We start from the raw sequence: 14,125 nt of genomic DNA, 5'->3' as shown, positions 1-14,125 counted from the left end.
ATTAGGACTTATAACTCCTATTACTAATACTCTTGTGTACTATTAAGCAGACTGCTAAACTGAGCCTCTTGTGGAAACAAGGTCTAGTTCTGTCCTAATACAGTCACAGAAGATAGAACTGAAAAGTGAATGGATGTTTTGTTCATAAATACATCCAGCAGCTAAGCATCAGGGTGGAAAAAAAGACCTATTTAAAACATAAAGACAACATGGGTACATGAGAAAACAGATTTAATAACCTGTTTGCAACTAGGTCACTACAGGATCGTCACTCCTAACTACAGCAGCGAGAGACAGAATCACCTTTCCAGAGCCAGTTATGGAAATGGAAAATGTAATTGCCTTCAAGGTGAGGCAATTAAGGACACTTAAGGAAGACATTCTTCAATACATCTGCCTGAAAAAGGATTGTCTGTTGACACCTTTTACTCTCATGCTGTTTCTGGGAGCCGATGGGAATCACAGAGCAGTGCACTACCTTCTCATTGACTGTTTAGGCACCTCTAGGAGAACTAAATGAAAACAGGAGTTTAAAAGCATGAAAGACAAGGCTCTGTAGCAGCTAAACTGTAGAAATTACATAGCTGTGGGTTCTGTCTGAAGAGAAAGAAAAAAAAAAAACAACAAAAACCAACAAATCAGAATGACAAAAACCACACAACACACCACCTCTGACTCAGCTGGGTGTCATTGGTTCATGCTCTGTTCACATTAGCTAACGGCAACCATTTCTTCCCCTCCATTCTGGTTAATTTTTTACCAGTATTTGTAGGGAAACACATCACCTCTCCTGTTTTCTGTCTACTAAACAAGTTCACATCACATTTACCTAAATTCTTCTTTACTGTATTTTTATGATTATATATTTTAAATGAATTTACCTTTTCCTAGTTTTAGTCTGGCTTATGGTCTGAAATGTAAGTCCCTAACTCTGCCAGAGTGACAGATCAGGAATCACCCCACTTGCTTGCCTACTCATTACAGTTCTATTTATATATCCTCAAAGAGCATTTACTTTATCTGTGGTAGAATCACAGTGCATACTAGTTTTCGATTTAGCAACTTGCCACCTTGGAAGCAGATAGCTTCAAGTAGTGTTCTCTGCTATCTGAAAATGTTTTCATGCAATTGACACCTTCTCTCTCTCTTCTTATCCCAAATAAAGTCCATTCATCCTAATCAAACCCAAAGCTGTTGATTCCTGCCTATTTCATCTAACCTCCCTACATCTGCCTGCACGTGAACCATTTTCAAGAAGTTTTCTCCTCCTCTTACTCAGCGCTGAATACAATGCAGACCAACTTGATGTGTCCTCTAAAAATGCATGAATATTCTAAGAGCAGAACAGGTGCTCCCCCTGCCTCATGTGGAGCTCAGCCCACCTGGAAAACACCGTCTGTCACCTGCTCCTTAGGAGAGCAGATTTTCCAGGAACAGTCTACCATTCCTGACAAAAGCAGTTACTACAGAGAAGTGGATGTGGCAATACAGCTTTTCAGACAGAACCTTACTAAAATTAATGAAGCAAAAGTAAAGGAAAAAAAAAAAAAAAAGCACACAGGGCTTTTTTTCCCTGCACATATTTATAAAACAGCCGCCTTAAAGTGGTAAATTGGCTGCTTCTAAATTGTGGACCGTCCTACTAAAAAGCCATTGTGAAACTTGACAGGCAAAGCTCTGACATTTGGAGAAATCCTATGTAATTTGTACTTATTTTTGCTACCTTTTTAAGTGGTATTGATCATACAGAGGTAAAAACACAGGGAACATTTACAATTGGAAGTAAGTATGTGATAACCTCTATGTAATCAAGGGCATTCACCATGAATTAAGTGTACGGCACTGACAAGAAAATCATCCAAGGAACTTGGTAGCTGTGCTCCTTCCTAACTCACCAGCAGTGAATACACAGTCAGTACACACACTCCACATACATAAATGAAGAGGCCTCTGCTCTAAATCAGGGTCTTTGTCCTTCATTGGCACATCTAAATAAAGTTGTGTAGTCCCAGAGGACTGACTGATTTTGCTCTGGATTTTTTAAAGTTAGAACATGCTTCCTTTTAAGGCTTTCAAGGTAAATTCCATCCTAGCTCATGACTGAAAAAATCCCAGTAGTATAAAATGGATATTTGAAATTTAACTGCTTTGTATAGCTTGAAGAAAGTCATTAGGGACTAAATTATATCTTCAAGTATCTTCACTAGCTCAATTCTTTCATTTTCTTTCATTTTGTGGCCTATTAAAAATTGTCCTATGTTTATAATCCTCCATAGACTACAATAAATTCCCTTCCACTCACACACCATCCCTTTGTTCCACATGGCTGCTGTTAGTGCCAGTAGTTTCCCTTCAGCTTGTGTTCCTCGGAACTGTCTCCTAAACCACAGCCTGCTTTTGACTCACCATTTCATTTTAATTCCTGATTGAATACATTCTGGGCAAAAACACTTTGTCTGTTTGCTCCACTCTGTTTTCTTACCCATTCTTTCTTATCTGGATTTGACCTTTAGCTCTATTGATGCTTTTTTGATACTTGAAATTAAAATTTCTCAGTACAGTCACAATCTAGAACTCACCCAGAGACACATATGTCAATTTTCTTTTGTCCATTGATAATTGTCTAATGAAAGCCAGGATTTAATCAGAATATAACCTAAAAGAGTTTTTACTGCACAATAGTCACATCTGTGCCATAGTTTTCTTTGATTTGGTTCATTTTTTCCTACAGGATTCTTTGTCCCACTCAACCAATCACAGTCTGACAGCAGTGCAAAAAACCTTACTTATTAAAGAGGCATTTCATTTAAGGACTTTTTCATCTCCATCAGTTTACATCTGCTGTTTCCAGTTGTCCTTCACTGGGAAATACTGCCCATACAAATTAAGATCATTATGTCTCAAACTCCATGTGGGCAGAGCCAACCTCATCCAGCCTCTGACAAGCCCAGATTTCTCTGACATGACACACAGCTAAAAAGGGGGCAAGTGTAAAATAGACAGAGCAGATAGTTGCATTTACTGTCACTATGTTTGAAAATAAAATCTTGTCTAAACAGGGAGCTGGTCAGTTAAAAAAACACTAATGATTCCCAGAGTTATGTTACCAGGTTATATTTGACTGGAGCCCACACCACATTTCAGGCCAAAAAATATTTTACCCCACAGAACTAAAAGTAGGCTCAAGTAAGGTGTATAATTCATCTACTTAAGAGGGCCTTTATTTTTTTTTTCCTTCTGCACTTTTCTTCAGAAAAAGGATCTCATTTTGGCCACAAGTAGATACAAAATGACCTGCACTATCTGTTGCCTGCAAGGTAATTTTGGATATATATTTACATGTTTAGCCATGTGAAACCAAGTAAAGAATTACTGATTCAACCAAGCGTGCATAATTATCTGGATTTAGATGTTTTGTGTTTTCAGCATCGCCTTGTTTTGCTAAACATAAAATAATGCTCTCATTGACCTTATACTTCTTTTTTTTTCCATAGACACAGGAAAACCAACCATGAACACCAGTTGTTTGTTTAAGGAATCATCATATTAATAGTTTATGAGGGGCCCAGGGATGGAAAGTTAGACTGACATTTTCACACCTGCAGTCACCAGCTCACAGAAGACACTAGGCAGAAGAAATACACATTAAACACTCCAGTTACCATTTGTAGGCAACCAGCAACAGATACAGAGAAAAGTGGGGAAATCGAAAGAATAAGACTGAGATTACGATGGAAATATCAGCAGAAAATTAAAAGTCCTTTAAAAAAAACTAATAAAAACATTAGGACTGTTTGTTCCATCTACTGGACACTCTTTTGGAAAGCTAATGACCACAGTTTCTTAAATTATATTAAGACATTCATATCATTGACAAGTCTAGTCTTAAAAAAGCTGACACTCCATGGACACAAATAACTATGTGTGCTGAGGTGGAATTGGGAGAGGCAGTGTCGGATGGTGCTGGCCAGGAGCATCCGCTGCGTCATTCATCCAGGCTAAGATCTCCCTCCGTGTGAAGCTCCAGGACCATCATCCAGGTCTGATTTGGGACCTAATTCCTGTCCAAGGTGTCCTTGAGGCTTGCCCAAGGAAAAGACAAATTTGGGGGACAAAGGAAGGACAGAAACATCCAAGCCCTCCAGCTCACTGGAAAGCACAACGCAGAGCCTGTGGGTGCTGCTTCGCACCCTCAGGGGGAAGGAGCTGTGGGGGGATCTCTGAGGGGGTCACGGTTACCCCCGGACAGACAGACACGACGGGACACCCCTGCTCAGGCCCAGCGGGTCACGGTTACCCTGGCACAGGCCTGAGGGGTCACCATTACCCCGGTCAGCCGGGACACCTCTACTCAGACATGGGGGGGGGGGGGGTCACAGTTACCCCCGGACAGACGGGACAGCCCTGCTCAGGCTCGGGGGGACACGGTTATCCCCGGACAGACGGGACAGCCCTGCTCAGGCCTGAGGGGGCACGGTTATCCCCGGACAGAGGGGACAGTCCCGCCCAGGGGTCACGGTTACCCCCGGACAGACGGATACGACGGGACGCCCCGGCTCAGGCCCGGCATAGCCCCGGCCCGGCTCCGCAGCGCCCCCCGCGGCCGCCGCCGGCAGCGCCGCTCCCCTCCCCCGCGCGGCCGCTCCGCGCGCACACACCGCCCCTTCAGAAGAAAAAAAAAAGCCCAGCCGCTGCTTCCCCGCTTTATATACCCTGCTAAAAATAGCCTGCCGCCGGGCCGGCCAATCAGGAGGGGGCGAATTTCGAATCGGGCCAATGGCGGGAGCCGTCACGGCCGGGCTCGGTCACGCCAGGAGGAGCCGCGATGTCTGCGGCGCGGCGATTGGGCGGCTCTGACGTCATCGGCACGCGGGTCGCGGGGCGCGCGGCGGGGATTGGGCGGCGGCGGCGGGCGGCGCGCCGGGATCACGCGGGGCGGGGGCGGGCGCGGGGGCGGGGCGGCGGCGCGGCCGGGCAGAGCTTTGAATAGGGAAGTTTTGCGGGGGGCTCCGCTCGCAGAGTCCGCGCCGTGTTTGCAAATATTGGGGCCGCTCCTGCGCCAGGTCCGCCGGCCGCGGGAGGGGGGACAGCCGCGCGCCCGCCCCGGGAGACGTCCTGCCCTGCTGTGCGATTAAACTTTGCATGAAACTTTGGGTCTTTTTTCCTCCCCGAGCTCCTCAAGGAATTAATATATATCTCTATATATACAATTTTATTTTTTTTTTCTTTTTTTCATCTCTGGAGGAAGGGGGGGGGGGCTTGGAAACTGAGAGCAGAGGTTGACACCCCCCCGCACACACCCCGCAACCCCTGCACATAAAGGAGGCATCTGTATTTTTGGTAACCAGCACTGACTTTGTTGTTGCAACTTGAGACATGGATGTTCTCCCAATGTGCAGCATCTTCCAGGAACTCCAGATTGTGCACGACACGGGTTACTTCTCAGCCTTGCCGTCCCTGGAGGAATATTGGCAACAGGTAAACGAGGATGTCGATGTTGTTGTTGTTGTCGGGGATTTTTTTTTAAGCCGTATTAAAGGATAAGCGGATTTAAAAAAGAAAAAGAAAAAAAAAAAAGGAAAAAAAAAATCAAGCCCGAGTGTCAGCGAGGAGTTTGGGGAGAATTCAGCACAAATGTGTAGAGATGTTTTGAAGCAGGTGTTTCGGCTTTGAGCAGACGGCTGTCTGGGGGGCACAGTCCCGAGGCGGATGAAGGAGCTGCGCATCCCCGTCGCTCGCTGTTTACCGCCGGCGCTGCCGGGGGCTGTCAGCGCCCGCGGCCGCCCCGCTCCGCAGCCGCGCCGAGCCGCCGCTCGCTCCACACCGAGTCCTGGCAAAAGTTTTGCGCTTGTACCCGGTCCAGACTCCACAGCTGGGTCTTGTCATCCGAGCTCCCTGCCTTGGCCAAGGGCTGCTCTGCGCCCTGTGCTGTGGTTTATGTTTTTGGTTTATTTTTTGCTGGTGTTTTTTTGTTTTGTTTTGTTTTAATTTTTTTTTTCTGCAAATGTATACAATTATTGTTTTTGTTCCTGGCGAAGACGGGGAAAAAAGCCCTTCAGGAGTGTCGGTGCACACCGTGTCCGTGTGTGTGCCTGTGTATGTACATGTACAGAGCGCGGCCGTTCCCAGCGCAGGGAGCTTTGTCGAGCCCGTGAGTTGTCAGTCATATGACAGCGATCCCCTTGTGCTAATTGCCGTGGCCGGCAAGGGAGAAGAACGGAACCTTCTTCCCTTTAATGGACATATTTTTTTTGCCCATTTTTTTCCCTTCCCTTCCTCTCTTTGCTGCGGGACGGCGGGGTCTGACAGCCCCGGGGCAGCGGGGCCGGCGCTGCGCTCGCTGCCCGGCGGGGGCTGCTCAGCCCGGGCACCGGATCGGATACCTGCTGGCTTTGCACAAGGACGAAGGAGCCTTTCCCAGAAGGTTGAAATGCAAAGTGTTACAACCTTCACATGCCTACTAATTGTATGCGATGACTTTTATTTTTTTTCCCCCCTCTCTCCCTCCCCCCGCTCCCCTTTCAGAGCGGCAGCTCCATAGTACGTGATTGAAATGGAGCTAAGTAGTTTCCTTCAGGCATTCGGGCTCTTGGCGAAGCGCCAGCCCTCGTTCCCAGTAGCCTTCAGAGGCATTTAAACTCGGAGAGCTTCACTCTGCTCCCCATTACTAATCTACCTAATGAGGAATTTAAATTAGCCGGGAATATGAAAGTTTAACAAGATCTTAATAAATGCTTTTTTTTGCTTGTTTTCACGGAAAATCAAAGCACTATTGTGCTGTCGCTGTAGAAACCCTTCTTGTTTTTAAAAGCATTGCAACCCAGTTCCCTAATTATAGACAAATACATAAATACCGTGTGCAACAGTGGGTTTGGTTTTTGGGGGTTGTTTGTGGTTCTGATTTTTCTGTCCGATTTTTGCCCACACTCGGAGCCTGACCAGAGCATGTGACCCAGTTTACTGGAGCAGTGCTGGGGGAGAAAGGAGGCTGCTCCCATGGCGGCTCTGCTCATGGGCAGATGGAAAGGGGCTGTGGGGGGAATGTGTGGCATTTGGGACCGGGTTTTGCTACCGGGCTTGGAAAAGGTGATCTTGCTAAAATAAGTAGTGTTTGGTTTGGAAACTTGGTGTGTCCGTTTTCTGTGTAAAGCTTCCATATGGATCATTTCCTATAGTGGAAAGAATAATCCCGAAACATCAGCTTGTTGCCATAACAGTTCACGTTCCTCTTTTTTTTTTTTTTTTTTTTTTCCCTTTTTTTCCTGTTCTCTGAAAGATGGCTAGAAAGTCAGCAGGGTGAAATGAAATTGAAACCCACAGTTTCACCCATTTAGGGTGGTTTTGTTTTTTGTTTTGTTTTCTGTCATGGAGTCAGGAGAATGTGGTTGGGGGGAAGTTGTCCATGTACTGTTACATGTACATTTGCAGAGTACTTTCTTGGCAGATGGTCATGGTTTTAAAAGGAAGTCTCCTTTGGCATTGCGTGAAAGAAAGAGATGACTCATACAGTTGCACTCTTGGCCAGTAGATAAAGTTCTTGTTCATTGTGGGACTCCCAGCAGGACCTCAGAGTAATTTCCCATTTTGCATCCTATAGAACAGAACATTTCTATTCTGGAACTTTTTTCCTCCCCTCTCCTCTGTTGTTGAAGTTCTCCCTGTTCCTCTGAACACGCATGGGAGCAGTTTGGCTTGTGTGGTGTGCATGCCAGTGTGCTTGGAAATGACATTCTTTGAAAGTCGAGTGTGCTGTGTTCTCATGCACAGGAAATGGGAGGATGTCTGCTGCTCCATTGATGTCCCCAGAAGACAGGCCGGCAGCTCTGCAGCCATGCTGAAATGTGGCTTTGTTTTCTCACACAGGGTTTGGGTTTTAGCTGGGTGTCAGAGCACGTTGTATTCAGTTGGATCTTTGCAGCCTTGTGCTCGTGTGAGAAAGAGATACAAAACAACTTGAAATTAGTCAAGGTGCAAGAGCAAAGTGTAGTTTTATGTTGTGGTTCTCTATGGTCCTTTTCAACGTCAGCCTGCTGAAAACACAGATTTTATGATGAGAGTGATGATAATTCAACTGAGTCATTAGAATGCTATTTTGGAAACCAAAGCTGACTTGCACCTTCAGCTGTGTGTTTGAACTCTTGCCCAGGTCTTGAAAACTGATTTCTTTTCATCGTAACAGTCACCTAGTTACGGCTTGAGGAGCCTTTAATTTGTTTTGAACCCAGAAACCTCAAATCGAACGTACAACATTCCTGCATGCCTTTTGAAGTGTAAAATAATTTGGTTTATTTTTAAGCAGGCCTGTAACTTTCCTCTGTTTTTTCCTTCTCTTTCACCTAGACATGTCTGGAGCTGGAACGGTATCTTCAGAGTGAACCCTGTTATGTTTCTGCATCTGAAATCAAATTTGATAGCCAAGAGGATCTCTGGACCAAAATTATTCTGGCACGTGAGAAAAAGGAGGAATCTGAACTGAAGAACACATGTGTCCCAAAAGAGGACAATCTTGCTAGTCAGAACTTAGAGACCAACAGTTTGAATTCTGACGTGAGCAGCGAATCTTCAGACAGCTCTGAGGAGCTCTCGCCCACGACAAAGTTTACCTCTGACCCTATAAGCGATGTTTTAGCCAGTTCAGGAAACTTGAGTTCATCTGTCACTTCCACTCCCCCTTCGTCTCCTGAGCTGAGCAAGGAGCCTTCTTCCCAGATATGGAGTTGTACGCCGGGTGAGTTGCATTCACCGGGGAAAATCCGTACCGGTACCACTGGAAAGACTGCAGAGAAAGGTGCACCCTCGGCCGGTGACACCTCGCCCGATGGCAGAAGGCGCGTTCACAGGTGTCACTTTAACGGGTGCAGGAAAGTTTACACCAAAAGCTCACATCTGAAAGCACATCAGCGCACTCATACAGGTTAGTAACCCTTAATGCTTATTGAGACCTGGCAGCTGCTGCAGGGAATACCCCGCGGTGGTGGTGGTGGTGATGGTGGTGTCACGGCGTTGCTCAATCGCTGGGTGGTAGCCCAGGTTTGGAGAGATGATGTAATAGCAGCAGAGGCTTACCAGCATGGAAGACATCACTTCCTCATTCCCTTCATGAGCCAGGGCACTTGCTGGTGGATTAGGCTGCTGTCATAGCAAATAGGAGCCACTCCTCTAAGCAGGCAGTGGCTGGGAAGCTGCAGCAGCACGTGGTCTTCAGGAGCAAAGGTCCAGCCAAAATAGGTCTGGACTATTTTGGCCTGGAAAGGACAGGCCTTTCTTGACAATTATTTTTAAAGCAAAAGTGTGCTAGGACATTTTTGCTGAAAAAAAGGAATGTATATCCAAAAATCAGTCAGATCTGTAAGAACTTGTTGTTATGCTTCAGTCCACATTGGGTCTATTTTATCAGACATACCAAGGCCTTGGTTATATTAAGTATATCTATATTTGTAACTCATTTAACACTTATGCGTGCCATTGTTATCAGCAAAAAATCTTGGAAAGCCACAGTGTGTTGTTGTCCCTCTGACACATCTGCCCAATTGGACTTAAATGTATGAGCTATACTGTATAATTTGATCCCAAATTACTGAACAACAACATTTTATTTTTATGAAACCTGAACTAAAAATAACAATCCTGTGTGTTACTGGGAAAGAAAGTGAGGAAGGTAGACACTTCAGGGCTTTTATAAATATTTCATGGTTGAAGTAGCCTGCTGATGTGCTTGTTTGAGCATTATTATTTGACATCTCTTTATGACAGCAGTTAGATATGTAGAGCTGTGCCTTGGCTCAGTAGGCATGGCTTAATGTGAGGAACTGGCATGGTGCTCTTGGTGTACCAGTCCAAACACCTATATGCATGGTTGGCTTTTTTATTTTTTCCCCATAAGATGTGGGAAAGAGAATTCAGGGAGAAAATTCTATTTTGACTCATGAGCTTAACATTTTGTGGCTTTTATGGGACGTCTGATCAAGCTCGGATGCTCCCATTGTCATGCAGAAGTCAGATAAAACAGGATTATTTCAAAAGAAAAAACTATTTTCCCTGAAACCGTGGTTGTTGAGCAGACATAAATAGCTGCCAGGCTCAGAAGTATTGCAGAACTGGTGTTCTGGTGCTATCTGGTTGAGAACGTTCCTGTGAATGGAAGTGGTATTTCTTGAATGCTGAAATAGCAGTGTTCAAAGTGGTATGCAGGCTTTTCCAAGAATAAGTGGCTCAGCAAAAAGGAGGTTGCATGTTATGCAGATGAGTGAGTGACAGAGAACTTTGATGCAATACAGTAGCCTAATTGCATTTTGGAGCCTAGCTGTGCTGTCTTTAATCACCTTTGTGAGGTGAATGGTACCTGTTTGGGAGTAAGCCTGCCATTAGGGATGAACAGGAATGGTAGAGGGCTGGATTCCTTTGTTTCCCAGGAGCCTGTTTAATCACTTTTTATTATTATTATTTTTCGTGAGAATGAGATTATTTGATGTGCTGTTGCAGCAAGACAAGTAGGAATCATGTGGATGAATTTTGTGAGCCTTCTTTGCTTACATGTTCTGAAGCATTCAGATAGGTTGAATAAAATTTTCTGTCTTTGGAGGAGTGAAGGAGGTTTACATAGAAAATGATAGCACCTGTCTTTGAATGAAGTCATGACTAACATGTAATCTGCTTTCTTTGTAGGGGAAAAACCTTACAGATGTTCATGGGAAGGGTGTGAGTGGCGTTTTGCAAGAAGTGATGAATTAACCAGACACTTCAGAAAGCACACTGGTGCCAAGCCTTTTAAATGTAGTCACTGTGACAGGTATGTGGTTGAAATGAACCCTTTTAAATAGTTATTTTTAATGCTTGTTGGAAAGCCAGTCTAGGCTGCTTTTCATAGGAGTTGTTTGGGAACACCACCGTGTCTGGTGGTTTTAAGGAACTATTTAATATTTAGGCTGGGAAAACCCTTCCATTTTGCTAACCGTTGGGAAGCGGTTTGTAGCCTGATCTTGCCGATGAGCGTCGATAAGTCCACAGCGCTACCACCGCCATCTGCAGCGCTCCTGGGTGCCCACAGACACCCTGAGCACTCCCGTGTGTCCCGGGAATGCCAAGTCCCTCCTCCAGCAGCTGTTTGGGAGCAGCAGAGCGAGGGGAGGTGCCTCAGCCCCGCGTGGTGTATCGCGCGTCGCGTTCCGGCGGCCGCGGGCTAACGCGCCCTCGCTCTTGCCTTGCAGGTGTTTTTCCAGGTCTGACCACCTGGCCCTTCACATGAAGAGACACCTCTGAGCGGGTCAAGAGGTGAATCCTGCGGGCTAAGAGGCGTCAAGGTTGAAGAGCCTTGAGCGGAGGGATGCGTGTTCCAGCCAAAGCATGCCATTTTGCACCCTACCCAGTTGCCTCCAGGACCTCACTTCCTTGAAGGTCTTTTGAGGGCTAATAAGTCATGTAAGAACGGCATAGCAACCGCGGTGCGTGATGTTTGGGGTTTCCTGGACTCATACACTGGTATCTAACCTTCTGAGTGGCTCCTAAGCCTTTGCCGTGAGCATGTGCACTGAGAATGTTAATGATTGGGCGACTGTATGCGATGAGGATCTCTTGATGACTGTATGCTGAGGCACATTTTTTTTCTTGTGGTTGTTTTATAACTGTAAGAGAAAAAAAATAGTCTGAATGTCTTGTATGTGAGGAATATCTCGTGAGATGGGACGACCACCAATCATTTCCAAGGGGTGGGGGGAGGGGTGTCTGCACCTTTTTAGAGGGAAAACCTGAGAGGGGGAAAGGGGGAATAAAAAGAGTCAGGATGCCAGAATGGAAATGGGGAAAACTTCCCTGTTCCTGTGTGAGAGGAGCTTTAGGTGTCTGGTGCAGCTATTAAACGTGCAATGTGTCAAGTAGCTTGTTTTACTTGCTACAGAGCTCATTTGTAATCCATTGTATAAGCTGTGTATTTACAAATGTAACACAACTATAACTTTTCATTATAATACAAAGGTTATTGCATGGTTCTGGGGAACTATATGCTTTTCCATTCTTTAATCAGGACTGCAGTTTTGATTCCAGTTAAGAGCAGCTAAAATACAATTGGTCTAATGTTACATAATGTATGGAACATGAATAATTTTTTTGTTGGGTGGATAAAACCACTATTGGTTAGAAACTGATTTTTCTCATGCAGCTAATTTTTCTCTTATTTATGCCTTGAGGACTAACTTCTGGTTTTCTAGCTGTTAATGCACTGTTGACCTTAATAATGGTGCCTTATGCAAGTGACCTTCTCTTGCAGGGGGTCTTATACAGGGGTATGGGTGATGCATGCTTTATTAAGGCTCTCTTTTCACCTGGCATTGTACTGTATCAAATGTATAATATGAGGGGAAAAAAAGGTTACTTCCAGGGTCCTCCTTCACAAAGACAAATATAGAGAAAAGTCATTCATGTCAGTACAGTATTTGTTTAACTTAGACAATTTGACTGTGTTACAGTATAATGCATATGCCAATTGAATACCTGACCAGTTCTGCCACCTTGAGACTTTTTTTATATTGACCTTGCACAACAACTGTGTATATACACACCCCAACTGTACTTAATATGTCAAGTTTTCATACATATTAAAGATACAGAAGTATTAAAAGATGTATTTGCTTAAAAGGCACAAGTTTCACATCTATATATCTAGCTATCTGTTGGTCATACAGAAAGAAACTATATTACTTTTTTTTTAAAAGTGGGCAGAAAAATAATTGTGTATGTATATTTGTGTGTACAGTCTGTGTATGTGTGTATATATATAGATAATATATAAATATTTTTTTTAAAAGGAAAAGAATTAGAACACATAGCTAGAAAATGCCACAGCCCATCAAAATATTCCCTCTTCCCCCTTCCTCCCTGCAATATGGTCATTAAGGAGACAAAGAAATGAAAGATACAGTTAATCAAAATCTAGCATTTTTAGAGGCTTTACCTTTAGCTTAATGGCATGCTAAAGGCTTTGTTGGCATTCAGTCCTTCTCAGACTGCTGACTGTGTTTTGTAGTTATTAGGTTGTCTGGAATAGCGTATCTGTGGCCATTTAAGAATGATATGAACCGAATTTTGGCATGCTAAAAGAATATTAGCTGTGTGCAGAAGAAGTACACTCGGGTTTTGGCCTTCCAGCTTACTGGAGGACCTGTGAGTGAGCTAGTCGTTGTGGTGGTTAAGCTCTAATTTTACATAGTTCAGCTAAAATAAAGGCTGTTTTTCCCTAGAGTAGGAATAGTCTGTCCAAAACCAGTTTTGTTTTGTTTTGTTTTTTTTAAACCAGCTCACTACAGTTGATGCAATGAAACATGTGACCCGTTTCTTTTACTATTAATTATCAGTCTTGCTTACTCTGCTAATATTTTGGTATATCTTCCTGGAAATGTATGTAGATAAGTGGTTTAAAAAAAGTATATGCAAGTGATCTGGTTCTATGGAACACACAGGCTTAAATCATTCTCATTTCATTTTTAATTTAAATTGCCTGAAAATGCACTTTTTTTTTCTTCCCCCAAACAGAAAAAAAATTCTAGAAAATGAATTTCTATTTACAATTGGGTTTTGTTGTATTTTTAACTCCTTGTTTGCATTGTCCTTGACTTAGCCGTAATTCTTATAAACAAGAAATAAAAAAAAAAATTATAAACAAACAAACCAACCCCAAACAAACAAAAAAAAAACTTGCACTGGCTTGTCTCAATTGTGAAACACCATCAGACTTGTGTGGATGGGGTGGGGCTGTGTGCCATATGTCAAATGCCTGTAATTTTCTTAATAAGCAAGTACATTTTGTTCAGGTGATAACTGAGCCTCAATCAAGCTGAAAAATAAAAAAAATAAAACATTTTTGCTTGAAATTTAAGAAGAAAAAGTTTCTATTAGTGAAATTTCTTTTTTTGTTTTTGAAGCACCCTGTTATCTAAAGAATCTCTTTGTAAGATTTTTGTAAAAATTTTGTTTTACAAGATTTTATTTGAAATTGTTTTTTGCAAGATTGTTATATTTCTGTATGAATGTATTTTTTATTGGAATAACATAAAAAGAAATTCTTATCAGCATCACGTGTCTGTTTTCATCTTTCTCCTCTCCAAGTCCTACACACCAAACAATGTCAAGTACT

The 14,125-nt window shown here is 43.6% G+C and overlaps 1 protein-coding gene across 1 annotated transcript; it reads left to right on the top strand.

Moving 5' to 3' along the window:
* The first annotated feature begins 5,039 nt into the window (after positions 1 to 5,039).
* On the top strand, positions 5,040 to 14,063 carry KLF6 (KLF transcription factor 6). The gene is made up of 4 exons (XM_058824866.1): positions 5,040 to 5,478; positions 8,341 to 8,914; positions 10,666 to 10,789; positions 11,208 to 14,063. The coding sequence occupies exons 1-4, from the start codon at positions 5,377 to 5,379 to the stop codon at positions 11,257 to 11,259; spliced, it is 852 nt and encodes a 283-aa protein (XP_058680849.1). The 5' UTR covers positions 5,040 to 5,376; the 3' UTR covers positions 11,260 to 14,063.
* The last annotated feature ends 62 nt before the right edge of the window (positions 14,064 to 14,125 follow it).

The sequence above is a fragment of the Ammospiza caudacuta genome, chromosome 1 (assembly GCF_027887145.1).
Source record: "Ammospiza caudacuta isolate bAmmCau1 chromosome 1, bAmmCau1.pri, whole genome shotgun sequence".
In the NCBI taxonomy this organism is placed as follows: domain Eukaryota; kingdom Metazoa; phylum Chordata; class Aves; order Passeriformes; family Passerellidae; genus Ammospiza; species Ammospiza caudacuta.
The sequence above is the reverse complement of the archived record's forward strand: the minus strand, read 5'-3'. Positions and strand labels throughout refer to the sequence as shown.

What these genes read in the sequence shown, in the direction of transcription:
- KLF6 (XM_058824866.1), top strand. Translation starts at nt 5,377, where the DNA reads ATGGATGTTCTCCCAATGTGCAGCATCTTCCAGGAACTCCAGATTGTG. An exon ending in ACATCAGCGCACTCATACAG is followed by an intron (nt 8,915 to 10,665) that starts GTTAGTAACCCT and finishes CTTTCTTTGTAG; the next exon opens with GGGAAAAACCTTACAGATGT. An exon ending in AAATGTAGTCACTGTGACAG is followed by an intron (nt 10,790 to 11,207) that starts GTATGTGGTTGA and finishes CTTGCCTTGCAG; the next exon opens with GTGTTTTTCCAGGTCTGACC.